The sequence below is a fragment of the Bos grunniens genome, chromosome 15, assembly GCF_055505025.1.
Source record: "Bos grunniens cultivar Pamir isolate PY7600 chromosome 15, Bosgru_T2T1.0, whole genome shotgun sequence".
Lineage (NCBI taxonomy): Eukaryota > Metazoa > Chordata > Mammalia > Artiodactyla > Bovidae > Bos > Bos grunniens.
In genome coordinates, this window is record NC_141179.1 from 23951625 (window position 1) to 23979321 (window position 27697).

The 27697-nt window shown below is 44.6% G+C and overlaps 1 protein-coding gene across 23 annotated transcripts in view; it reads left to right on the plus strand.

Annotated features, from left to right (window-relative positions):
- The first annotated feature begins 12680 nt into the window (after positions 1 to 12680).
- Positions 12681 to 27697, plus strand: part of NCAM1 (neural cell adhesion molecule 1) — a 363617-nt gene continuing 348600 nt past the window's right edge. For 13 of the 23 annotated variants that reach the window (XM_086339232.1, XM_086339240.1, XM_086339233.1 and 10 more), the window contains exon 1: positions 12752 to 13143. In XM_086339232.1, the coding sequence (XP_086195358.1) occupies positions 13092 to 13143 (52 nt within the window). In that variant the 5' untranslated portion in view covers positions 12752 to 13091. Of the gene's footprint in view, positions 13144 to 27697 lie in introns of all 23 variants that reach the window. The other 10 variants (XM_086339236.1, XM_086339237.1, XM_086339244.1 and 7 more) reach the window with 1 other exon arrangement.

Consider the following 27697-nt stretch of genomic DNA (forward strand, 5'->3'; position numbering starts at 1 on the left):
GAATTTCTTGGACAAAACAGGGTGGAATTGAGGATAAAATAGAATCTTCTCAATTAATCAAGGCTAAGTGAAAGTAAGTGAAGTCGCTCAGTCGTGTCCAACTCTGCGACCCCATGGACTGTAGCCTACCAGGCTCTTCTGTCCATGGGATTTTCCAGGCAATAGTACTGGAGCGGATTGCCATTTCCTTCTCCAGCGGATCTTCCCGACCTAGGGATCAAACCCGGGTCTCCCGCGTTGTAGACAGACGTTTTACCATCTGAGCCACCAGGGAAGTCACAATCAAGGCTAGAAGGATCCAAACCAGAAAGCCTGGCTTCTGAGGCTGACCTGAGATACAATAGCCAAAGGTTCTCTGTAAGAAAGTCTTAAAATAAAAATTGACTTTATTCGTTAGACCTATAATTATCTCCTCTGTATACTTTGTATACTCAGTTAAAATTTATCATGAGAAAGTGGTTTTATTTCTCTGTGATGTACAATATATCCTTGTTGCTTATCTATTTTATATGTAACAGTTTGTATCTCTTAATCCCATACCCTTAATTTGACCGCTGCTTCCCTCTCTCCACTGGTAACCACTAATTTGTTTTCTATACCTGCGATTCTGTTTCTGTTTAGCCTATATACTCGTGTGTGTCATCTCTTAGTTTCCACTTTTAGTGATTTCATACAGTATTTGTCTTTCTCTAACTTATTTCACTAAGTAAAATATTGTCTAAGTCCACCCATGTTTCTGCACATGACACTCTTTCATTCTTTTATGGCTGAGTAATATTCCATTGCATGTATTTATATATACACATAGCTGTTAGTCACTCAGTCATGTCTGAGTCTTTGAGACGCCGTAGACTGTAGCCTGTAGACTCCTCTCTCCATGGAGTTCTTCAGGCAAGAATACGGCAGTGGGTTGCCATTCCTTTCTTCAGGGGATCTTCCCAACCCAGGGATCGAATCAAGATCTCGTGCATTGCAGACAGATTCTTTTTTTTTTTTTTTTTTTTATTCTTCCAATTTTATTTTATTTTTAAACTTTACATAATTGTATTAGTTTTGCCAAATATCAAAATGAATCCGCCACAGGTATACATGTGTTCCCCATCCCGAACCCTCCTCCCTCCTCCCTCCCCATACCATCCCTCTGGGCCGTCCCAGTGCACCAGCCCCAAGCATCCATAAATATCACTTCTATGAACATGGAGGTATATGTATTTTTGGAAAGTAGTGTTTCATTTTTTTCCCAGATATATTCCAAGCAGTTGACTTGCTGGATCATATGGTAGTTCTGAGCTTCCCAGGTGGCAATAGCGGTACAGAACCCACCTACCAATGCAGAAGATGTAAGAGACATGGGTTTGATTCTTGGGTTGGGAAGATCCCATGGAGGAAGGCATGGCAACCTACTCCAGTATTTTTATCTGGAGAATCCTATGGACAGAGGAGCATGACAGGCTACTGGACACGACCAAATCGACTTCGCACACATGTATGGTAGTCTTATTTTTAGTGTTTGAGGAACTTTCACACCGTTTTCCATAGTGGCTGCACCAATTTATATCCCCTCCAAGAGTGTGTGAGGGTTCCCTTTGTCCACATCCTCTCCAACATTTGTTATCTGTAGACTTTTTGATAATATTCATTCTGATAGGTGTGAGGTGGTATTTCATCGTTGTTTCAGTTCGCATTTCTCTAATATCTAGCAATGCTGATGGCTTGTTAACCATCTGCATGTCTTCTTTGGAAAAATATTTATTCGGATCGTCTGTGACTGGATTTTCCTCTTTGATATTGAGTTGTATGAGCTATTTCTTGGTTTGTTTACTGATCCGTTCTTTCAGTAAACATTTAGAGTGATATTTGTGGTGGGGCAGTGGGGGTGGGGCTTCCCGGGTGGTGCTAGCGATAAAGAACCTGCCTGCCAACACAGGAGACATGAGAGACACAGGTTCAATTCCCGGGTGGGGAAGATCCCCTGGAGGAGGGCATGGCAACCCAACTCCAGTATTCTTGCCAGGAAAATTCCATGGACAGAGGAGCCTGGTGTGCTACATTCATGAAGTCACCAAGAGTCGGACACGACTGAAGCGACTTGGCACACACGCATGCAGTGGGGGTGGAGAGTCAAGTAAGGTAGTTTGAACCAGAGGTCTGGTGTTTCTCACATTTGTCCCCTGCTCAGAGAGTCACTGAGTGGAATCTTCCTTCCTGATTGCTCTTTTGCTGATGCAAGGACAGATGGTGGCTGGAGGGAGCCCCCCATCCTGGAACAAGTCTGCTCAAGCCACAGTTCTTGCTGATGCAACAAGGAATTTCTCTTTTGGAGCCAGGGACTGGAATGAACTCTATGTCTCCTGGTACTCCCCCATCCCCACCCCCTGGAGCTCTCAGGTTCTGTGAAACTCTTGGCACCCCTGGAGTGGCAGGACAAGGAAAGAAATGACTGCCAGTGTTTGGAAGGTGTGTGCAGGGTGGGGGTGGAGGCACTTAGATTCATACTGACTTCAAATTCAGACTTCTTTGGGATTTTGCCACTAGTGTAGGACAGTCGTGCCATCCTCTCTGGCACTGTGTTTTTTCAGGATGGTTCTAAAGGATTCTCCAGAGGTGTGATGCAATGGCTGTGTCAAGGAGGGAAGAGTTTGGCTCTTCTTGCAAAGAAGCAGTGATGGTGGGAATAGTGGTAATGAGATGAGTGCCTCTGCCTTTCATGGTGAACGGTTGCCATCTTGCTTCCTCCTTTAACTATTCTCTCTGTCCCCAAGGTGCTTGTGCTTAGGAGAAAAGGTGCCACAAGTGGGCACGGGCTCCATGAACGAGACCCTCTCTGGCTTCAAAGATACAGATGAGCCAGGAGAGACCTAAATTTAGCGTTGGCTGTACCCACTAGGCTGCTTTCCCTGGTACTGGGGTCAGTGCCTGATGGTGTTTTAGTGTGCGGCCAAGGGGCATAGTACAACCACAGAGCACACGGAGGAACAGGAGGGAGGGGGCTAGGCAGGGTTGTGTGGAGAAGTAAAGATAGTTGGAGGAGAAAGGAATATACATTTTTCCCTCTTACCCCAAATCTTCTGGAGCATTAGTTGCCTACAACTACGATGGCAATTATTCAGGAAAGACAAAGGTGTCTGAGTTTACACCTTAAAATAAGACCAGTTTGTATGTGTGAACAGTTAATCATTGAGTGCTGCACTTCTGGGCTCTGATCAGTCCCCAAATGTCTTTCTATTATCACAGAAGCTCACAGAAGGAATGAGTAGGGAGCCTGTTATTGTTATTACAGCTAACATTTATTAAGTACTCATTTTCAGCCCAGGAAGTGTGAATTTATTCTTCCCAAGGTCACTAATGACCCTCGTATCCCCAAATCTGGTGGACACTTCTCCATCCTCATCTGGGCGCTCAGCAGCATGCATCACATGGCACATCTCCCTTGTCACAAGTTTCCCATCCCTGGGTCCTGAGATGCTGCTCTCTCCTGGTTGGCCTCCAGCCTCCCACGCTGATGTCGGAGCCTCGGCTCAGTCTTCTCACTTGTGCTGCTTTCTTCACCTGAACTCATAAAGTTGGAGTTGCTCAGGATCAGAAGCTGGCCTTCCTCTCTTCTCTCTCCTCATTTTTGCCTAAGTGGCTTCATCTTTTCCCATGACTTTATCTACCATTATTGCTGGTGACTCTGAAATTTACACATTCTGCTAAGACCTCTCTGACTTCTGACTTCTATACTCATGTCTGATGACCAACGTGACATCTCCACATGAATGTCTCCCAGCTGGATGTAACTTGTCCGAAACTGAACTCTCGATTTCCCCTCCTCTCCAAACAAATGCTCCTGGCAGGTTCGGCATCTTCTCTCCCTTCACGTCCATCAGCAGATTTGACCCACTTTGTCTCTGCTCCTCTGCATCTCCTGCCACCTCCTCCACAGCCTGCACCATCTCCCCCTGCAGCTCTGCAGCGGTTTCTAACTGGCCTCCCCACACTCGCTCCTGTTTTCCTATAAGCCGTTCTCCACGCAGCAGAGTGGTTATTAAAACACAAAAAACAACTCCTGTCACTCTCTGCTGCAAGTCCTCCAGGGGCTTTCTTTGAACTTTGAGTAAAATACAAGCTCCCTGCTTTGGCCTTCAAGGTGGCTCGTGTGGTGCTTACCTTTTGTTCTTTACCCACGTGCTCTTCCATCTGGGACTCACATTATTTTACTTTCTAGAACCACCCAGATTTTTCCGATCTCAGGGTCTTTGCACATTTCTCTAATGCTCCTCTACCTGGAAACATGGTTAGGTATTTCTCATTCTTTAGGTTGCAACTTACCTGTCACCTCCTCAAGGAAGCATTCCTTGATCTAAAAGAGATCTCTACTGTCATTCTTTAATCAAACAATCCTGTTTATGTCTTTTACGACTCTGCTTACGGTTTACAATTGTTTTGGTCTCTTTGTTTAGGAATTTGTCTTCTTTACAAGCCTATAAACACATGTGTTCAGTTGACTTTCTTTATTCCCCATGACTAACACAGTGCATTGCGTGTGACAGGGGTTCAGTACTTACCTGTTGAATGAAAGGGTGTCAGGCCTACACTAACCCTCTATGTATGTTACTTTAATGTTCACAAGATGTCTGGAAGACAGATATTTCTCTAATCCCATTTTATGAGCAAGAAAAATACAAGGTTTATAGGTGGGAAATATCTTGCCCAAATCCACGGGTGGAGAAGCTAGGAACTGGAGTTGGACTGTTAAGCCCCACGACGTGAGGACTCACCTCACTGCACTTTGTTTCTGCTGAGTAGAGAAGAGAAGTGACCCTGTGTTTAATATTAGCTCAGTCATATAATCATGATGGTGTGATCACTCATCTAGAGCCAGACATCCTGGAGTGTGAAGTCAAGTGGGCCTTAGGAAGCATCACTACAAACAAAGCTAGTGGAGGTGATGGAATTCCAGTTGAGCTATTTCAAATTCTGAAAGATGATGCTGTGAAAGTGCTGCACTCAGTATGCCAGCAAATTTGGAAAACTCAGCAGTGGCCACAGGACCGGAAAAGTTCAGTTTTCATTCCAATCCCAAAGAAAGGCAATGCCAAAGAATGCTCAAACTACCGCACAATTGCACTCATCTCACATGCTAGTAAAGTAATGCTCAAAATTCTCCAAGCCAGGCTTCAGCAATACCTGAACCGTGAACTTCTCCGATGTTCAAGCTGGTTTTAGAAAAAGCAGAGGAACTAGAGATCAAATTGCCAACATCCACTGGATCATCGAAAAAGCAAGAGAGTTCCAGAAAAACATCTATTTCTGCTTTATTGACTATGCCAAAGCCTTTGACTGTGTGGATCACAACAAACTGTGGAAAATTCTGAAAGAGATGGGAATACCAGACCACCTGACCTGCCTCTTGAGAAACCTGTATGCAGGTCAGGAAGCAACAGTTAGAACTGGACATGGAACAACAGACTGGTTCCAAATAGGAAAAGGAGTACATCAAGGCTGTATATTGTCACCTTGCTTATTTAACTTCTATGCAGAATACATCATGAGAAACGCTGGGCTGGAAGAAGCACAAGCTGGAATCAAGATTGCCAGGAGAAATATCAATAACCTCAGATATGCAGATGATATCACCCTTATGGCAGAAAGTGAAGAAGAACTAAAGAGCCTCTTGATGAAAGTGAAAGAGGAGAGTGAAAAAGTTGGCTTAAATTTCAACATTCAGAAAACTAAGATGTGGTCAGCTCCTCAGTTGTATATGACTCCATTGACTGTAGCCCACCAGACTCTTCTGTCCAAAGAATTTTCCAGATGAGAATACTGGAGCAAGTTGCCATTTCCCACTCCAGGGGATCTTCCTGACCCAGGGATCAAACTCATGACTCCTGCATCTCTTGCATTTGCAGGGGATTCTTTACCACTGAGCCACCTGGGAAGCCAGACCTTAAGAAAATTAAAATTAAAATTACAATGAGATACCACTTCATACTCATTAGGATGACTGTTGAAAGAAAGAAAGAGAAAGAGAGGAGGAAAAAAAAGAGGAAGGAAAAGAGGAAAGGAAAGAAGTGTGAGCAAGGTTGTAGAGAAAAGTTGGAACCTATGTGCGTCACTGGTGGGAATGTAAAATAATGCCACTGCTGCTGCTAAGTCGCTTCAGTCGTGTCTGACTCTGTGCGACCCTATAGACGGCGGCCCACCAGGCTCCCCCGTCCCTGGGATTCTCCAGGCAAGAACACTGGAGTGGGTTGCCATTTCCTTCTCCAATGCATGAAAGGGAAAAGTGAAAGTGAAGTCGTTCAGTCGTGTCCGACTCTTCACGACCCCTTGGTCCGCAGCCTACCAGGCTCCTCTGTCCATGGGATTTTCCAGGCAAGAGTGCTGTGGAAAATAGTATGGCAATTCCTCAAACATAAAACCACATGATCCAGCAATTCCACTCCGAGGTGCATACCCAAAAGAAGTGAAACCAGAGACAGGAACAGATATTTACACATCCATGTTCATAGCAGCTATATTCACAATAATCAAAAGGTGGAAGCAACCCAAGTGTCCACTGATGAATGAATGGATAAACAAAATATGGGATATGCATACAATGGAAAATTTGACACATACTGCAACTTAGGTGAAGCTTGAGAACATTATGTTAAGTGAGATAAGGCACAAAAGGACAAATGTATGATTGTTCTTATGTGTATGACTATTCAGATTCATAGGAGAAGGCGATGGCACCCTACTCCAGTACTCTTGCCTGGAAAATCCCATGGATGGAGGAGCCTGGTGGGCTACAGTCCATGGGGTCGCTAAGAGTCGGACACAACTGAAGTGGCTTAGCATACATAGCATTCAGGTTCATAGAGACAGAAAGTAGAATGGTTGTGACTAGGGACTGGAAGAAGAATGGGAATGGGGGTTTAATGAGTACAGAGTTTCAGTTGGAGAAGGTGAAAAGTTCTGGAGATAGATAATGGTGATGGTTGTTGTGATGTGAATGTATTTAATGCTACAGAAGTGTACACTTAAAGTGGTCAAAATGGTTAATTTTATGTTACATATATTTTCTCATAATAAAAAAAGAAAAAAAATATTTAACTTTCGTCCAAATTTTATTTTGATTTACAGCTAAAATTGTGTAGAGGATGCTGTGCTAAGCTGTCCAGAGGCCACTTTCAGGGCTGGAGGACTTGCTTCTCCACATGGGAGGATGCTCTCAGCCAATCAGCCTCGAGAGGTTGCCCTTGGCCGCAGACAGCTGCCTCTCCCCAGATCAAGCTGTGTTCCCCAGGCAGCCTGAATCCAACGACCATTCCACGCAAGGATATTACAACTAGTTTCACAGCTCCCAGGGTCTGACTGAGGCCTTGTGGGGCCTGCAGCAGGGCTTAACTTCTCCCTCGATCCAACCTGTTTGCTTCCTTTTTCATACAGGTGTTGAAAGCATTCTGTAATAAATTTCCTGCAAAATAATAAAAGGAAGGAAGGAAGAAAAAGAAAGAAAGATAAAGGATCCAAAATGACAACAGCACTCCTGCATTGTGATTCCACCATAAAAAACTGTCCTAACAACTAGATAAATACATGATGTGAGGCTTGAAATGTGGCCCTTCATCAGTGCAATGGTTTCTCTGCCTCCGTCCCATCCTTGGTTTTTGTAGTTTTTATCATCATTCAATAACCTCAGATATGCAGATGACACCACCCTTATGGCAGAAAGTGAAGAGGAACTCAAAAGCCTCTTGATGAAAGTGAAAGTGGAGAGTGAAAAAGTTGGCTTAAAGCTCAACATTCAGAAAACGAAGATCATGGCATCTGGTCCCACCACTTCATGGGAAATAGATGGGGAAACAGTGGAAACAGTGTCAGACTTTATTTTTCTGGGCTCCAAAATCACTGCAGATGGTGACTGCAGCCATGAAATTAAAAGACGCTTACTCCTTGGAAGGAAAGTTATGTCCAACCTAGATAGCATATTGAAAAGCAGAGACATTACTTTGCCAACAAAGGTTTGTCTAGTCAAGGCTATGATTTTTCCTGTGGTCATGTATGGATGTGAGAGTTGGACTGTGAAGAAGGCTGAGCACCAAAGAATTGATGCTTTTGAACTGTGATGTTGGAGAAGACTCTTGAGAGTCCCTTGGACTGCAAGGAGATCCAACCAGTCCATTCTGAAGATCAGCCCTGGGATTTCTTTGGAAGGAATGATGCTAAAGCTGAAACTTCAGTACTTTGGCCACCTCATGCGAAGAGTTGACTCGTTGGAAAAGACTCTGATGCTGGGAGGGATTGGGGGCAGGAGGAGAAGGGGAAGACAGAGGATGAGATGGCTGGATGGCATCACTGACTCGATGGACATGAGTTTGAGTGAACTCTGGGAGTTGGTGATGGACAGGGAGGCCTGGAGTGCTGCAATTCGTGGGGTCGCAAAGAGTCAGACACGACTGAGCGACTGATCTGATCTGATCTGATCTGATCATCATTCAGCTGGATCGATTGATGAGTGTGCACCCGTCCTTCAGCAGGGCCTGAGTGGCCTTGATCAGTGAGGGAAGCATGTCTAAGCCTCATCACCCAGAAGAACCTAGAAGTCATTTCTCCTGTCAACCAGATCAGGAATACGAGAAGCTAGGAGAGAGGTCACTCTAGCTCTGTGGTCCCCTTTCCTGGATCACACTCCCTCTCCAGGCTTGCCTCTCTCTCCGCAGTCTCTCCTAGCCCCAGCTCACTGTCTCTAGCTTTGGTCGTAGGCAACTGTGTTTCCCAGAATGTATTTCACTCATGTCAAATGTGAAATTGAGCTTCTTGGATATGTGTGGGCCCTGAGATTACACCTTAGTTCTCCTTTTCAGCACCAACATGAAAGAAGTTGTAAAGGAGGAAAAATATCCGTGAGGGCATTTGACTCTAGACTAAATTCATTTTTCCAGGCAGTCTAAGTTAGACAATAAGGTGGTGGTGATGGTGAACAGGAGTTAGCAGCCAATTGAATTGACTTTATAGCCTAATGATTAAATCTTTATAGTAAAGAGAAGAAAAGAAAACCTGCTTTCAAGTTTCCTTCTTCCTCGGGCTTGCCTTTCTCTCCTTGTCCTTATCACACTTGTGCTCCATCCTCATGCAGCTCCCCTGAGAGTGGTCCACATCCCCAGCTCTCCTTCCTGGCCAGTCTTCCATGCCTGGGAAAGTGATCTCTCCTGTTCCCCGTGAATGCTGCTCTCTCAGAGACCATTCATGACTTTCCAACAGTCAAGTCCAAGAAACTTTTAAGTCTTCTTATGTGACCGCTTCAAAACTTTCTTCTCCTTTTCATTTGGTGACATTATAATGTTCCATTTCTCTATCTCTCTGACCGCATTTTCACTCTTTCTTTGGCAGTTCCTTCTGCCCATAGTTTAAATATTGATGGACTCTGGGCTCCTCTCCATCTGACTGTCCATCTTCTGTACATCTCCACTTGGATGTAACTCAAACATCTCAGAATGCGCATGTCCAGAGCTGACACCATTGCTCCTTGGCTTATTACCTTGTCCAAGTCTGCCCTTCCTCTTCCACCCCTGGTCAATGTCACCAGCAGCTACTTAATTGCTCACACTGGAAGCTTTGGCATCATTGCTTGCTTGAGATACTTGCCAGACATCCCTGAGTTAGAGATGTCTTCTTTGGCTCCCCTGAGTATGCTCAGTTGCTTAGTTGTGTCTGACTCTTTGTGACCCCATGGATGGTAGCCCACCAGGCTCCTCTGTCCACGAGATTTTCCTGGCAAGAAGGCTGGAGTGGGTTGCCACACCCTACTCCAGGGGATCTTCCAGACCCAGCGGTAGAACCCATTCTCCTGTGTCTCCTGTATTGTAGGCAGATTCTTTACTGCTGAACCATAGGGAAAGCCCTCGGCTCCCCCATACAAAATGCTAACCCTCCCCCAACTCCCTCTCCCTGTACCCTTCTTCATTGTCTCTTATTTGCTCATATCACCATCTGCATGCTATTTGTCAATTAATTTCTATCTTCCACATAAGAACAGAAGCCTATAAGGCAAAGATTCTCTTTTGTCCTCTGCTATGTCCTGAGTGTCTAGAACAGTGCTGGGCACCTAGTTGATACTGAATAAGTATTTGTTGAGTGAAAGAATGAATATGTATTTATTGCATGAAAGCAACTCTGATTTCTTCCCCTGCCATAGACGCCAACCTTCAGAAAGTTCCAAAGTTCCACCTTTTTTGTCTCGGAAACAGTTCTCAAATCTGCACCCTGTTGGCTCCTTCTCCAGGGTCACTGTCTTGGATCAGGACCCACCCCTTTCAGAGCACTACTGGGGCCTCCCGGCTGTTCTTGCCATGGCTGATTTTATAGTCCATTCTCCATTTTACTAGGGAAGCTCCATCTCTGAAACAGTCCTGAGTGTCTCTTTCCTCTGCTTCAATCCCTGGATAGTCACACGATAGATACTCATTACGGTGGACCTGACAACCTGGGACCCCCCTGGGGAAAGAGGTCTGAGTAGGGACACAGTTCTGTCTCCTTTCAAAGTGAGGTTCAGGAAAGAGCTGTCACCCAGAACTCAGAGATGTGGGCACTGACAAGTGGAGAGCTGATGAACTGGATACAAGTGACGGATCCTGTTAAAAGAACACGGGAGAGACACATGCAGTGTGGACTGGAAGGACTGCAGGCCAGAATTCTAGAATGAGTCATCACAACAGAGAGCAACAGCCTTACAAGGCAGGGAGGGGCTGGAGAGAGACAGAGAGGGGAAAAAAAAAAGAAATTCAGTCATGCTGAAGTGAGATAGGATTTCCACACCTGCCTGTGTTGAAAAGCTAAAAATAGGGACATTTGGGGAAAAACTGTGAGGAATCTTTTAATTCCACAGATAGGGGCTATAGGGAAGGAGGTTGGCAGAGAAGGGTGTGTCTCTCACTCTTGGTAAAATTGGAAACAGAAAAATTATATTTTAGGTATTCCAACCTTCACCGTTTTCCTTGCCCCCTCAGGCCTGTTCTCCCCATCTTTCCCTGCTATCAAGTCTCTTCCTTAGGAAAAAGTCTAATATGTTTATCCACTTAAGTTTACAAGGCTTAATGTGACAATTTTACATGTTAGCTGAACCTCATGTCTGAAGCCAAAGATGCTTGGCTTCAATACAGCAACCATTAAAACAACAACAGTAACTATATAATTCATTGTACCCAGCACAAGGCTAAGCGCAGTGGTTGCTCAATAAATATTTACCAAAAGACTTCAAAAAGCATTATTTATATTATCAAACTCTGGACACAATCTAAATATTCAGCAATGCTAAAACCATTGAAGAACTTTGGAGATGCAGAAATACCACATTGCTATACAAGATTTCAAAAGACTTTTTAACAACTTGGGGAAATGCTTATCATGAGATGTTAGGGAAAATGAACAGCATTCAAAGCTCTACTAGACTATGTCAATGATAAAAATCATATGCATTTACAGAAGACTTAGAAAAGCTGTGGGTATCTCTGGAATCTGTGGGATTTGGGGGATATTTTTAGTTCTTTCCACTTCTATGTATTTTAAAATTATTTACAGTTGGTATGAGGGAATTATTACAAAGCAAATGTTGTGAAAGATAAGATTTGGGGGAGGAAGCCCTTTTTAGGTGCCCGTGTATTTCAGTCTGTTGGTGTGGCAGGCCGGGTCAAATACACGGGGGTGGGGAGATCGGGGAGGGGGGTGGGGGGGGGGTCGGGGAGTGGGGAGTGCAAGCCTCTCCAGTAATGGAGGCTGGCTGGTTAACCAGCAGAGAACAGGTTTTAAAAGAGTGATACAGCAGTGGAGAGTCTGACCTTTGAAGAAAAATGGAGTGCATGGTGATGTTGGTTTACTGGTGCTTTGAACATAGGCAGGCAGCCTTCCACTGGGAGGGTTTCTCTGTGCTAGGCTAATAGGCTAGTCCAGCAGCTCGAACACTGCCAGCTCCTGATTCTACCTCACCTTTTGTTCCTTAAACACTCAAGCCTTGCTCAGGGGCTGAAACATGCCTATTTTCACCCTGCTCCTCCACCCTTTTCTGTTTAAAATACAGCTGGAAGATTCATTGAAACTCTTAGTGTTGGTACCTCAGTGATGATCTTTATTAAAGTCTATAAGAACTGAGGTTGTAGCCCTTGTAAGAAAACACTATTTAATACAGTGCCTATACTATAAAACCTACATTTAAAAAAAAAATCTTGGTTTATAACAGTTTTCAGCATTTGTAAACAAGAAAACCTTCAGTTATTTCTGAAAAGCCCTTCTAAACATCTGCGTTTTTCTCCTAACTTCAGTTGCTTCCCATCTCCTTCCCTTGGGATTTGTTGCCTCTGTGAGGCAAACTTCACAACAAGCATCGAACAAACCAATAAACAAAACCCAAACCAAACCCCACAACAGCGATCCCCATCCCTCTCCAAATTTCTAATTTCCTGCACTTAAAAAAATGAAGTCCTAGGCTATTCTTATAATTCAAGGATCTTAAGATCTAAATGGAGGATTTGACAACTTTGAAACCCTACGCAAACCTAAGATTTTCTTTTTATTATCTACTAGTTATTAAAGTACCCAAGCTTCCTGATGAAAGAAGGCTGGACGGCATTAAGGACCGCGGAGGCTTGGGAGAATTGTGAAAAGAAGAAATCCCAGCTCTGCCTGGAAGACTGCGTGTGAAACAGCCCGACTCCTCCGGCGGCTCCAGGCCACGTTTTGCAGGCGGCCGCATCTGCCTCCCGTCTCTCTTACCTCCTTGATGTGAGGCACTATTTGTGGCCGGCGTGGTGGAAGGACACAGTGAGGTTCTCACCCCCGCCCCCCGCCCCCAGCTCCCATCCCCAGTTCCATCAAAGCGAACCCGGGCCAGCGCAAGGATCTCCGAGTTGCTAGTGTGCTGAGGCTGGGACTGTCACTCATTCTCCGATCAGCGCGTGAACGCATCTCGGCAGCGGTTGGCAGGAAACAATTCTGCAAAAATAATCGTACTCAGCCTGGCAATTGTCTGCCCCTAGGTCTGTTGCTCTGCCGCCGTCCACACTCGCTGCAAGGGGGGGGGGCAGAGAATTTACCGCGGCAAGAACATCCCTCCCGGCCAGCAGATTACAATGCTGCAAACTAAGAATCTCATCTGGACTTTGTTTTTCCTGGGAACTGCAGGTACATTTTCAAAATTATTATTCTCAATTTGATATGCTCATTGCCCTCTGCCCCCTCCTCGTCCCCCGAGGAACGCTGTTATTTGGGGGTGGTTTTACGTGGAATGCTAAGGGTGTTCATTTTCCTGGAGCTGAGGAAGGAGCGCGTCGTCCTTGCAGCCTAGCCGAACCCCGCGCCCTCCCGGGCTGCCTGGACCGGGACAGCCTCCCCTCGCAGCGAGCGCCGGGCGCCCCTCCAGCGCGCCCGCCCTTCCCACTTTGTGTGCCCGAGGCGCTGGGAGCCGAACCGTCCGCTCCCGGGGACGCTGCGGTCGCGCCGGCGATGGGCAGCGCTCCATCCCCGAAAGCGGGCGGCGGATGCCGTAGCTCGGTGGTGCAGCCACACAGGCTCGGCTTCCGTGGGGAAGGGGTTTTCAGCCCCTGCCCCACGAAGAGTGAACAATAAGGCCGGGGCAACCGCCCGCGATCGTTATTTCCCCGGGTCTAATAAAGTGGGACTCGCCGCCTTTGCGCCTACCCCCTTCCCTCCCCGCCCCGGAGAAATAACGGTTTGCAAAAATGGGGCGAAATGGGCAGAATCTCAGGGCTGTGTGGCCGTTGTTGCACCTCCCTGTCGATATGACGTTAGTTTTTCATTTGCCAAATTGCTGGTTAGTTGCAAAGCCTGCTCTCGGCCCAGAGCAAGGAGGGATGGGAGGGTCGAGCGCTGCGTTTTGACAGGAGGAAGTGCGGAGGGGCGGAGGGCGAGGAGGGCGTGATCGGGGCTGCCTGGTGTGTGTGTGCGCGCGTGTGTGCGCGCGTGTGCCTTCACACGCACCGCGAGCTCCGTGTTGCACGGTGCGAGAGAAGAATGGCAGGTAGCCTCTCGAAACACCTCGCCTCAGTCTCCTTTCTTTGGGCGAGGTTCCCGATCCTGGGAAAGTGCGAACAATAGGGAGCTAGGAGGAAGACAGTAGTGATGCTCCCGCGGGTGGAGGGGGCCGCGCCGCCGCCCAAAACACCTTGGCGGCCGGGAGGGAGGTGGTTTTTTGTTGTTTTTTTTTCCCCATTCGGGGTATTTCCATCCTAGCCTCCCTGGAAGATTTTTCTGTGCGTGCCCACCCTCCCCTCCAGCTGCTCACTCCACCCCACCCCGCCTCACCCCACCCTGCCTCACTCCACCCCACCCCGCCCCAGGATTTGCGTTTTGGAGCTGACGGACGGGAATAAAGGAGACGGGGATGCAGAGTGCTGGGTGGGGTGGGCGGACATTCTAGGCTGGGGGGTGGGGGGGCGTGTGCTGGGAGAAGCGCCCGATGAGAGCCGGGCGGAGGGGTCTGTGTGTTGCGACCGCCGCTGCCAGGCGCCGCTGGAGCGGCCGTAGACCGCCCGGCCGGAGTGCGGGAGAGCGGGGAGCACCCAACGCGCCCCCTCCCCGGGTGGCACGAGAGCCGCGCGCGGCCGCCGCCTCCAGCCAACTCGGGTCTCTTCTCCAGCGACCAATCAGAGAGAGGCTGGCTGGGCGGGAAGCTGTGAGAGGCTTTTTATTTCGGCGCGGGTGGCGGCCCGGGGCTGCCAGCACGGTCTCCCGGTGCGCCAGCCTAACGGTCTCGCTCACCCCCCAAGCCCAGGCCGGGAGGAACCCCGCCCTGCGGCCGGCCCCCTGCCAGACCCGCAGTTTCCGAGGAGATAACATGGAGTCGAGGTGGTCACAGGAAGGTCTCCCGGGCCGACCCGCCCGTGCTCGCCCACTCGCGCCTCCTGCACGCCGGCTTGGACCATCCCTCCCGCTCCTCTGGCACACACACGCGCACACACACACGGGCTCGCGCGCGCACGCCGAGCCGTCTGGGCCGGAGCGTGTGGCCCGGGAGGGCGCAGAGGCTGGGCGCACCGACGCGCGTGCGCTGACCGGCACGCCTCGGGCCGGGGGCGACGCCGGGGGCGGGGCTTTGGCCGGCGGGGGCCAGCCTCCCGACGGGGGGCCAACCCCGGCTGACCCCTGGTTCTGTGCCCACTGCCCGGTGGCCAGGGGCGCCCTGTCAGGTCTTCTCACGTCGTGTCGGTAGGTCTCCGGCGCGCGATTGATTTCCCTGCACCGCACGAGTGTGTTTGTGTGAATCTGGGGCCTTCTGTTCCCTAGGTGGGGGCATGACCATACAGACCTGATCTTTGAGGGGCTCTGGGGGATCGCTCAAATGTCCCCAACCCCTTGATGGGTGTAGCTCTTGGTGTCGGGATTCCCTAGGGAGTTATAGCAGGTACACGCCCAGGGAATCCCAGATTGGCTGTTCTTGGCTGCCAAGGTATGGGTGGCTTTCTGACCAGTGTTTGGAATGAAAGCATCGTCTTTCGGGGGCCCTAGTAACGTGAGGATGGGGAGAAGGCAGAACGAACGAGAAACACATGCAAGGTTGCTTAACAAAAGAAAGAAGTTGAGCGGTTTTCCAAAGAGAAATAATTTTCCATTAAAGTATTGTTTTCACCATTGAAAAAACCAATGTAGAGTTCAAGTCAGAGGGGCAGGACAGAAACAGAAATAACAGAGCAGTCTTGCTCTCTCTCCCTCTTTCTCTCTCTCCCACCCACACACACATACACACAGGTTTTAGTGTTGTTGTTGTTTGTTTGTTTGTTTTTTTGCCTCCAATATTCTAGCATCTCCAGGGACAATGGTAGTTAAGTCACTGCCCGGCTGGGAACACATGAAAATGTAAATGTAAGGTGTGTTCATCTTAATATACCAAAGGAATTGTGTCTGCTGTCATTTTGGTGCCTTCTGCTCCTTAGTAATAAAGTGAAAGGTTGTGGAATTACACATTTGAGTTTATCGTGATGCCGTTTTAGATGTTTTGTGGAAAAATTGCTTGAATGATCTGGAATGGTTGTTAAGTCATATTTATTTGATAATTTTTGCAATTCTCTGCCAACTTGGAAGAGTCAGGGAGTGATCAGGACTGGTTTTCTAATAAGTTGCACCAGATTAAGAACAAAGAGCACCTTTGCTACCCAAAAGCTGGCTTGCATGTATATATATAATACATATTGATATCATTCTCTAAATGAATTAAGATATGTTTCAGCAGAATTTGCTGTCAATACAGTTACGGTGAGCTAAAATTTTTTTTGATCAGTTTTCATTTTAAGATCAGTAATGTATGTTTCTGAACAAAGTTTAATGGAACGTAATAGAGCTGTGCTGTGCTTAATCTCTCAGCTGTGTCAGACTCTTTGCGACCCGAAGGACTGTAGCTTGCCAGGCTCCTCTGTCCATGGCATTTCGCAAGCCCACTGGAGTGAGCTGCCATTTCCTTCTCCAGGAAATCTTCCTGACCCACGAATTGAACTCTCATCTCTTGCACTGGCAGGCAGATTCTTCACTCCTGAGCCACCAGGGAATCTTATAGTCTAACACTTACTGTTTTGTAGAGTCAGTTTTTCAAGAAGCTTCCCCTGTCTTCCCCTGACAGATTAAACTTGATGACTTCTTCCCAGATACCTTTACCAAGAATCTTTTTTTTTTTTTTTTGAAAATAATGTTAAAATAGCAGGACACATGCTTGTTCCATAAGGTGGTTCATCGAAGTCTCTATGCTAATTGATTAAGCTATGGGTTTGTTGATTTAAATGGTGGTTGTTTCTTGAGTTTGATAGTTCAAGAATTAAAGTAGTAATTGTTTGCAAAAAACTTCATGGTGTGGATGTGCTGTTTTCAAGGACTGTAGGTGCTTAGTCAAAGCAGCAATAAGAGAGGAAAAAACCCCCAATTTTGAGAGTTTTGCATAGCACTTTTCTTTAGAATACATTTATCATTAATTAGCTTCCTCAGATAGGTAATATGTTATTTAATGTAAGTGATCTATATCTGTATTTTTTTTTCTGTCATAGGGAACATCCTAATTGCCTTTCAAAATAAATAGCACCATTTTGTCATTCAAATACTAATCTTTTGACGTGACAGATGTTTTTGTTTGCTGCAGAACCTAGTTTTGTAAATTACAGACAGTATCTTGTAAACTTCACACTGCTTGAAATAGGGACTTCAGAATTTCTAATCCAAGCAGAGTCTTTTAAGGTGACAAAGCCTCTATTTAATATTAGTTTGATGAATTCCCCAAGTTTACGTCTTCACAGTTAAAGGACGGGGGCTGCTTCCCAGACTGAAAGGGACTTCAGTGCTGATGGCACACCTCCAAAGATATTTTACAGACAGTCCTTCCTGTCTTGGTGAAAAGTAAGTGATTGACTACCTGTTGCTAATGAACGGTTTGAACTTTCCCTGCTGATCTTGGTTCTGCGGTGCCGGAGAGCAGAACCAGTCAGCAGGGAGAGGAGAGAAGAGATTGGCACCTGCCCTTGTCAGTCTTCTGGGAACAGTCACTCTGGCAGAAGACAAAGCCATTTTTAAAAGGCTCTCCTGTGCTACTTAAGTATTGAGGTTTTGAGCACACACATGTCTTATGCTATCAATATAAATATTTAAATGTAAATTCCATAATTGATAATTCTTCAGTTTAGGTATTATTAATCCGTCAATTCACCTAACACTATATAGGCTGAGAAACTTCTGGAATGTTAAAAGAAGAGGCAGGAAATTATACATAGCACTTTTTTCCAACCTTAAAAATGAATTACAAATTAAACCACATTGAAAACTTGACTCTGCAGGCCATATAATGATAACGGCTGTTTGAGGTTTGAATCAAGAAGGCAAGGTTAAGATTCCTTTAGTTAAAAAGGAAGAAACAATACGATTCAGAGAAGGATTTTATACATCTCTTAAAATACTCAATGAGGCTTTGAGCAGTATTGTCAGAGTCGGCCTCTTAGGAAGAGTGAATACCCAAGGACCTCTCCGAGTCTTGATGAATAGGTCTCTATGAGATCCAGAGTTTCTCATATGAGAAAACCGTGTCGTGAACCTACCATCAGCGATACAGGCAAATGTCCTTAACTACTGTAGAGTGGTACCACGCAGAAGGCCATCTGAAGGTCAGAGGCATGTCAACTCTAGCCCTTTTTGTTACTGCATCTTAGTGCCACACTGAAAACCATTTGCTGCTGTACAGGGATGGAAATTATTTGGCGTTGCCAGTGGTGCCATTATGCCCTTTTGTTTCACCGTGTTGAAACACCGTCTCTTGGCTGAAGATCCTCATTAGGAGCACTGCCTTTTGATGTTGGTGTGGGTGCCAATGGCGGCCTTTCAGGCACGTTCAATACACTACACTTGATATGCTGTTAGGCCGTGTCTACACGCAGCCACTGAGTTCACTGTTTTCAGTTAGGTAGCCACACTTTTTCTTTCCTGCAGAATTAATTTGACTTCCAAGCAATCACTCAAAGAGGACTGTGCTAGAAGAAGAAAACATTTGGTCTGTCTTGTGTATTTGTGCATGTGTGTGTTTTAAAGGTTTTAATAAACCTGTTAGGCATTCTTTTTCTCCAGATATATGTAGATATGATTGTAGATGTGACTTCAGTTCAAAGATTGCCTCACTGGTGGGACTTGACAGGCTTTTGTCTAACCTGTGTTCCACTGGATATGCTCACTGAGTACGTTTTGATTTGTAGCTGCAAACCCTGGCAACATCTGGCCCTGTTTTCCATCCTGTACCATTCCTGAGAGATCAGATTACCTCACCATTTAGGAATATTCATAGTGGTGTCATGCCAGTAGGGATTGGGTTATAATAGGTATTCTCTTAAATAGTTCATCAAATATGTTTATTGAGTGCCAGCTTTTTATCATCAGCTCTGTGGCGAATTACAAAGCACTGTGATGACCTAATTTCTGCTGTCAAGGAACCCTGCGAGTAGGAGAGCCTAGAGATTAAGAGTGGCCGGTGGCCCTCGGGTGACACCCCAGGCACATAGATCCTTTATTAGTTGTCTGATCCCGGGTGAGTCAATTCAGTTCTCTAAGTTCATTTCCTCTTCTGTGAGGTGGGAAAATTAGCAATACCTCCTTGTTAGAGACCTTGTGAATATTTTAGAATGCACATGAGCTGTGCTTATTAAAGAGAAAGAGGGGTGTATATGGATCTAGAAAAAAAATTATTCAGACATCATGCTCTCTTTTTAGATAGACTTTAAAAAAGGATGTTAAAATACTGCATTTCATTGATTAGAACTAGATTCTTAAAAATCTTGTTTTAAATATGCCTGCCATGTTGTTGGTTATGAATACTTCAGAGAGAAGGGGGTCTTGGGAAGTTGAAAGTTGTTAGCAAAAGGATTCTGGGTTTCATGGGGCCGAAAGGTCTGTGATTTTGAAGGCGATTCAGAACTCTCTTGCTTTTGACTGTGAGTACAGTTACATGTCACCAGATCCGCATCGCCCCCCGAGCCTTGGAAGGAACCCATGCAGCTAAGGAGTCCATGCAAACACCTGACTTGCCATGACAACTGTGTTGGCCTGCCTGGGCCCACTCGCCTGAGAATACAAACTAATTGTTCCAGCGTGTACCTGTACCTCGTAAAGGTTGTTTGTGTAGTGCTTTGAAGATGAGAGCCATGTATCAAAATCAAAGTTATTTTTGAAAAGAAAAAGCTATTTGACCTATATTTTATAGACTGTCTTTAGTGAGAACTGAGGTGATTAAATATGTCTCACTGCAGATATTTTTATAAATTACAAACTGGAATAAAAATAAGGTAATTGCTCTTTTTACTGAGATGAGTCAAACATAAGTGCCCTATTGGTGAGGCTGGAAGAGGTTTGCCAACTAAAGGCATAGGATACTGGAGAAGAGACTGATGGTTTTGTTGTAGCCATCAAAGGGGATAAACTGGATATGTAATCCTAATTAGTGTATCTGGTTTATCATCTGTATACAATTCACAGAGGTTTTGATCATTGTGTCTTTTCATCTTCATATCTTTTATTTGGTAAATATTAATCAAGTAGGTGCTGGGTGCTAGGAATGCAGTGGTAAGCTTAACATACATCATCTCTGTATAGAGCTTCCAGTCTAAGACTGTGGAGGAATATAGACGTTAAAGTAATTCACGCACATCTTTATAGTTACATATTCTGATTAAAAACTAAGAAAAGGAGCAGGGTGCTATGAGATATTATCAGGGGGACATCCATCTTTGGGTAGTTGGGGAGGTAAACAGGTAACGTTTAAAAACCTCTCTGTGAAGTAGGAAGGACAGATGCTCCTCTTAGTTGAAGGCATGGTTGATTGACTGCTTAACAAATCTTGGTTGAATCACAACAGACATTCCTGACTTTCTCAATTTAGCGAACTTTCCTGAAACCTTGTGATGGTCAAACAGTTTCAGGAATTGTGGTGGGTTTCAGTTATGAGTCGAGTAAGGCGTGTCTCTGCTTCTGGAGCTTACCATCCAGTGTGGGGGAGACATCCTGTACTTATAAATACAGACATGAATTAAATACCATTGGAGCACAAGGAAGGAAACAAGTAATTCGGCTTGGGGCTCCCTTGAGGTGGGTAAGGGGCGTCAGTTTGCCTTCAGTGGATGGAGGAGGAAGAAGAGGTGATTCAGTAGAACCAACGCATAGAGACGTGGATATATAACAGTTGTATCTAGGGAACAGTGTAGGGTGCTTGGGGAGAAATGGCCAGAGATGAGGAGAAAAAACAATTCTCCGGGCCAGATTGTGTTAGGTCTTGAAACAGAAACTGAGGCTAGGAGAGTAAGTAAGTGATTTACTCAGGTGAAGCTTGGACTGTAACTTACTTTCTCTGACTGCATTTCATCCTTTTCTAAGGTTAGGATAATTTGAATACATATAGGATCAGCCAGGCCTCCCCGGTGGCTCCGTGGTAACGAATGTGCCTATAGGGCTGGAAATATCGAAGACAAGCATTCGATCCCTGGGTTGGGAAGAACCCCTGGAGTAGGAAATAACAACCCACTCCAGTATTCTTGCCTGGAGAATCCAGTGGACAGAGGAGCCTGGCAGGCTACAGTCCACGGGGTCGAAAGAGTCAAACACGACTGAGGTGACTTAGCACAGCATCAGGGTACATGCCAAGCAAAGGTGAACTTGCTTGGCTTCTGGATCTGATGGAAATAAGGGGGGAGTGGTAGGCAGTATTAAGAGCTTTGGAGTCTGACAGGTCTAGGTCAAAGTCACTGTCATTGACATTCCACACGTTGCTGCATTTCTGAGCTCGCCCTCTCTGTAAAATGGGAAAAGTGACACCTGCACTGTGGGTCTTGGTGAGCTTAACTAATTCACATATGCAAGGTGGATAATATCTTACACATATGTAAGATGGATAATGGAAGCGAGCTCTGAAGAATTGGTGCTTTTGAACTGTGGTGTTAGAGAAAACTCTTGAGAGTCCCTTGGACTGCAAGGAGATCAAACCAAACCCTAAAGGAAATCAGTCCTGATTATTCATTGGAGGGACTGATGCTGAAGTTGAAGCTCCAATACTTTGGCCACTTGATGCATTGGGAAAGACCCTGATGCTGGGAAAGATTGAAGGCAGGAGGAGAAGGGGACAACAGAAAATGAGATGGTTGGATGGCATCACCGACTTGATGGACGTGAATTTGAGCAAGCTGTGGGAGTTGGTGATGGACAGGGAAGCCTGGTGTGCTGCAGTCCATGGAGTTGCAAAGAGTTGGACATAACTGAGCGACTAAACTGAATGGAACTCAGTATTTGTTTTTAAAGTTCATCCTCCTTGGAGGTTTTGTTTGAAATGGTTATTAAACAGGTGTAAATGGGATGTGCAGAGTTTGTGCTGGAAGCCGAGGGGAAAAACAAAATACATTTAAGTGTATTATACTGGTCCTGCAGAGGCTTTCAGATGGCTGGGGCGAAGACACTTAGTTCAGATGGTAGGAAATCCTGAAAGATACTGTGTGAGTAAGTGCCTAGAGAGAAGGAGGCAGGCAGTAATTGTGAGAATTATTCAGAAAGCCAAAAATCATCTTAGTTGGTTTTTGTGTCTGGAAAAAGGTGTGGCAGAGCTACTGATCTCAAGCTCCCGGACACAGGATAAATAAGAGGAAGGACCAGTTCTCTGTAGGAGGAGATGCGTCTAGCTGGAGGATCCTTGGTATTGAGGAGCAATGAAAGCAGACTGGATGTTGGCACAGGTCTTATTAAAATCGTAAATGCTAAACAAAGGAGGGGGTGCTACTGGGGATGTAAGAAAAATCATTTTTTAAAATATTTAAGGGTATAGTCAGCTACAGCAATGGAATATCTGCTGTGTTAGGCTCTGCATTTGATGCCAGCTGTGAATTAGCGGAGAATTGTTGCAGACCTTAAAGGAAGTTTTAGTTTTATGTGGCAAGCAGTATAGGGGCTGGACAAAATTGTGAGTTGGTGAAAGGATTTTTGCTGCATTATAAAAAGTCAGCTAGATGATGGAGAACTTAGAGGCGGGGAGGTGGGAGATCCAGTTAAAGCTGCTCTGAAGGCCTGTGAAGTGCAATGAAAGTCTTTTGTTTTAAGAGTAGGAAGATGTGTATGTGAAGAAAGGGAACAATTGGGCTTAGATTTAAAAGATTTGGGTTCAGCATTTGGCTCTGTTACCACTAGTCTAGTTAATCTGTGAAAGTTGCTTAATATCTTCAAACTGTAATTTCCTCATTTGAATAGGAAAATCAAATCAAATAATTCACCACAAACCAAAATATTTAACTATACCTTTTATTAATACACACACAGCTGAAAAGTCTTACAAAAATCAAATTTTGTGTATCAGAGCTGCTTGTTAAAGAAATACAACTGTGATATATCTATATTTTATAAAGCAGATAATCTTGGAAAGATACACTTGTGGTAACTTTGGGTAAGAATGAAAAGGATCCACAGCGGACACCCTGGAGATCACAAATCAGCCAGAAAGGGAAATGATAGGTCCAAAATGGTAGCAGACTGAGATAGAAAAACATTGATGCTATAAACCCAAAGTAATGCAATAATCATGGTACTGTCAGCCTGATAGGGAATTGGGAAGAAGGGCTTACCTTGGATGAAGAATGGATACCCTCAGTTTTATGCACATTACTACTATTACTACTAAGTCGCTTCAGTCGTGTCTGACTCTGTGCGACCCCATAGACGGCAGCCCACCAGGCTCCTCCGTCCCTGGGATTCCCCAGGCAAGAACACTGGAGTGGGTTGCCATTTCCTCCTCCAATGCATGAAAGTGAAACGTGAAAGTGAAGTCGCTCAGTCGTTTCCGACTCTTCGCAACCCCATGGACTGCAGCCTACCAGGCTCCTCCGTCCATGGGATTTTCCAGGCAAGAGTACTGGAGTGGGGTGCCATTGCCTTCTCCGTTTATGCGCATTAGGTTTTAGGAAAAAATTGGGCATCTATGTGTCTTAACTTATAGGTCAATATTTTTCAACCATGGGTGGTGGAATCTATTCAGTTGGCTTCTACTAGTGTTAAAGAAAGGAAGGAAGGGGGAAAGAGGGAGAAAGAAGAAATGGAATAAAATAGAAAGAGAGTATATCTTATACAGTAAAGGTAGATACTGTTTTGTGAAACTTTTGTTGATCTGGTTGTAATGGAAAACATATATCATGTTATGACTCGGGTCAAAAGAGTTAGAAAGCTAATGTCATAGATGAAAGAATATAGGACTAGAGAGAAGGGAAAACTGTCTGTAGTGCAGAGAAGGGATTGGGAAGAGATTTAATGGGTTTGTGGGGAGAGGGAGAAACAATATCAGTGAAAATACTTACTGAGCATTGCTGCAGTCTGTTAGCTGCAGATGTAAAACAAAACCCCAAAACTCTCAAGTACAATTCCTTGATAGTAAGAGAGCTTACTGTCTAGTAGAGAATGAAAAGACGGCTGGGAATACCAGGTAGCATTTAAAGCCAGTACGTGGCTCAGAGTGTCGAGGCAAGATAAAGATTGCTTGTGCACCAGGGGAGATTGGAAAACTCTTCACAGTGTAAATGAGAGCTGAAAGAGGTTTAAAGGAAGGATTTAGCATGGATGAGGTATGTTAAACTGTTGCATGTTTGGGTGGAAGCTTGGAGGTAACCCAGCTAAGGAGATCAAGAAGACAGAGTCATAGTGGTCTATATTTTTAATCCTTTTCCAGTGGAGGGAAAACACCATGAATTACAACTGGTACATTGTGGAGTCTTTATCACACCTGGAGTATTTATGTTGTTGTATTTATGTAGCATCTATAATGGTACTTGTCCATAATTTATGAAGTGATGGTGAACGAATAAAGGGGACCAGAGCCTCGCAAGTATGAATGCCTGGGTTAGAGAAGGATAATAATGTTAAGTAGAAGAGTTGGAAAGCAAATGGAATTTATAAGCATAATCTCAGTTTTGTTTTAAAAATCTTTTTCACTTTTTAAGACTGAAAGAAGATTATTTTTAGACAACCTGAGCTTTCTCTAATGAGCTTTATGTTCCAGTTGCAAAACAAATGGTGCCATGACAAAGAGGACAGCGGTGCTTGTTGTGGTTAGGAGAATAAGGAGGATGAGACTCAAGGAGAATCTTTGGATTCGGAGGAGAATGGAAATGTTAGAGTAGTTTCAGTCGGAGAGTGTGGTTAGGAGAATAAGGAGGATGAGACTCAAGGAGAATCTTTGGATTTGGAGGAGAATGGAAATGTTAGAGTAGTTTCAGTCGGAGAGTGTGGTTAGGAGAATAAGGAGGATGAGACTCAAGGAGAATCTTTGGATTTGGAGGAGAATGGAAATGTTAGAGTAGTTTCAGTCGGAGAGTGTGGTTAGGAGAATAAGGAGGATGAGACTCAAGAAGAATCTTTGGATTTGGAGGAGAATGGAAATGTTAGAGTAGTTTCAGTCGGAGAGTGTGGTTAGGAGAATAAGGAGGATGAGACTCAAGGAGAATCTTTGGATTTGGAGGAGAATGGAAATGTTAGAGTAGTTTCAGTCGGAGAGTGTGGTTAGGAGAATAAGGAGGATGAGACTCAAGGAGAATCTTTGGATTTGGAGGAGAATGGAAATGTTAGAGTAGTTTCAGTCGGAGAGTGTGGTTAGGAGAATAAGGAGGATGAGACTCAAGGAGAATCTTTGGATTCGGAGGAGAATGGAAATGTTAGAGTAGTTTCAGTCGGAGAGTGTGGTTAGGAGAATAAGGAGGATGAGACTCAAGGAGAATCTTTGGATTTGGAGGAGAATGGAAATGTTAGAGTAATTTCAGTCGGAGAGTGAAATTCAAGTTCTTAGAGTCAAAGGTGGAGGAAGAGCTGATACCTTAAGACACTTGGCCAAAAAGAAGGGGAGAAGAGGTCGTTGGGAAGGCTGCAAGCTCAGGGCCATCTGGCACTACCCACACACCAAGGGAAAGAGCCAAGAGAGACTGGTAGGAACACGCACATACCTTTTTAAAAATTTCTAAACATTTTTATTATTGCCAAAGAAATCCCATACCCATTAGTCATTAGTTTTCTTTCTTTTTTTTAATTTTATTTTATTTTTAAGCTTTACATAATTGTATTAGTTTTGCCAAATATCAAAATGAATCCACCACAGGTATACATGTGTTCCCCATCCTGAACCCTCTTCCCTCCTCCCTCCCCATACCATCCCTCTAGTCATTAGTTTTCATGGAAAATCTTCTAAAATCTGTCCTGCCTGTCACATTTTAGACGCATTGCTTTTATCAGATCAGCAGAGGAGTGGATGGTAATGATTGAGATTGACCACTTTTCCAGTGTTCTTTTGTTTATATTTCATCTCCCAAGTGTCTGTTCTGTCCACAGTAGGTTCCGCCAATCACCAGTGAAGCTGTGGTTGCTATATGATAATTCTATTCAGGACACAAATGGAAACCTTAAAGACCTGCTGTTGTATGCATGAGAAGATCTAAGTTCAGTGCAGGCACTTTGATTTAAATTGATATTATAAATTACCTTCCTTTCTTAATTTACTGTTTTTGGTGTTCTATAGGCAGTGCATACTGTAGGGGGGTGCCCCATGGATCTTTTATATCAAATTTGATTTTGAAAGGTGGCTTTCCTGCTGTCCATGACCTTGAGCCAATAATTGAATCTCTCCAAAAACTCAGTTTATTTATCTGTGAGACAGGGATAATAATACCTACCTAAAAGGGTTATTGTGAAGATAAAATGAGGTAATTCATACAACTGTCTGGCACATAGTAAACTCAGCCATTTTTTCCCCATTTCCTTTCTTTCTGCTAAAGTTCACAGTGAAGGGGTGCACACTGTTGGATTTAAGTATTGATTATAATTAGAGTCACATTTTCTTCCATTTATTTTTCATTCTCTGAGAGTTCAGAGTTGAACTCACCATTGAGTTGCAACTGAGTTAGAAATGCCATGGCTGATTGCTTAGCTGTTTTATCCTTAGTGAAAGCAAAGTGGTCTCGATTTTGAGAAAAGTAGAAGTTTATAGAACAAATGAGTTCATATAGATTCTTCTTTCTATTTGCATAGAGTTAATATTAAACTTGTCAATGGTGGAGGCATGTTCAGTTCAGTCGCTCGGTTGTGTCCGACTCTTTGCGACCCCATGAACTGCAGCACGCCAGGCTTCCCTGTCCATCGCTAACTCCCAGAGCTTACTAAAACTCATGTCCATCAGGTTGGTAATGCCATCCAACCGTCTCATCCTCTGTCGTCCCCTTCTCTTCCTGCCTTCACTCTTTCCCAGCATCAGGGTGCATTTAAGTAATGGCTGCTGATAAAGACCCTGTTAGTAGCACTTCATTAATAATGGAAGTCGTTTGTCTGGCAGCCTTTCTTTTTTGGAGCATGAAGAATGAAAATTAAGAGAAAGAATGAAGAAGTGAAGGAATGAAGCCTCTGGATAGCCAAAATAGATAACCCCCAAGTCCATGCACTGAACTGTATGCATTTCATTTGTAGTGTAAGTTGCTCAGTCGTGTCCGACTCTTTGTGACCCCGTGGACTGTAGCCTGCCAGGCTCCTCTGTCCATGGGACTTGATTCGTTAGACATTAAATAAAGACATTAGACCTTTATTCAGAAAGAGCTCATATATTCTTAATTAATTTCTACACTCTACCACATTTATAAAGACTCCTATATTCAGATTAACATCAAGGAAACATGACTGCTACGTACAGGTACACTGATAGAAGAAGATGCAGTAACTTGAATGGATGGGAAAATGCTGAGAATCAAACTCAAGAACATAGAAAACATGTCACTCTTAGCCATTTAGTATTTGGTTAAAAAAAAAAAAAAAAAAAGCCCTATGCATCACAGATGCTAAGGGAATGTCTCTAAAACAGTGCAGTATAAATAATGCCTATTCATAACTAAACCTCATTTTCAAGCAGCAGGCAACAATTAAACCGATTCAGTTATTGAGCATATGTCTTTTGTGTTCAGCTCTGTGCTAGGTGCTAAAGGAGCTATGATTTTTTCCCATATAGTTGAAAAATAAAGCAAACATAAGCATAGGTACCATTATCTATGAAAGAGGTAATGTAATTAGTGTTAGTCATCTGGAAAATTGACTCGACACATTCTAATCCCCAAGGATTTAGGACAAAGATTTCATATTTCATTCTTATAAAGTGACTTTGTTATACTATATAGCTTCTCAGCTTGGCTTGCAGCCCACAGTTATTTACCATTAA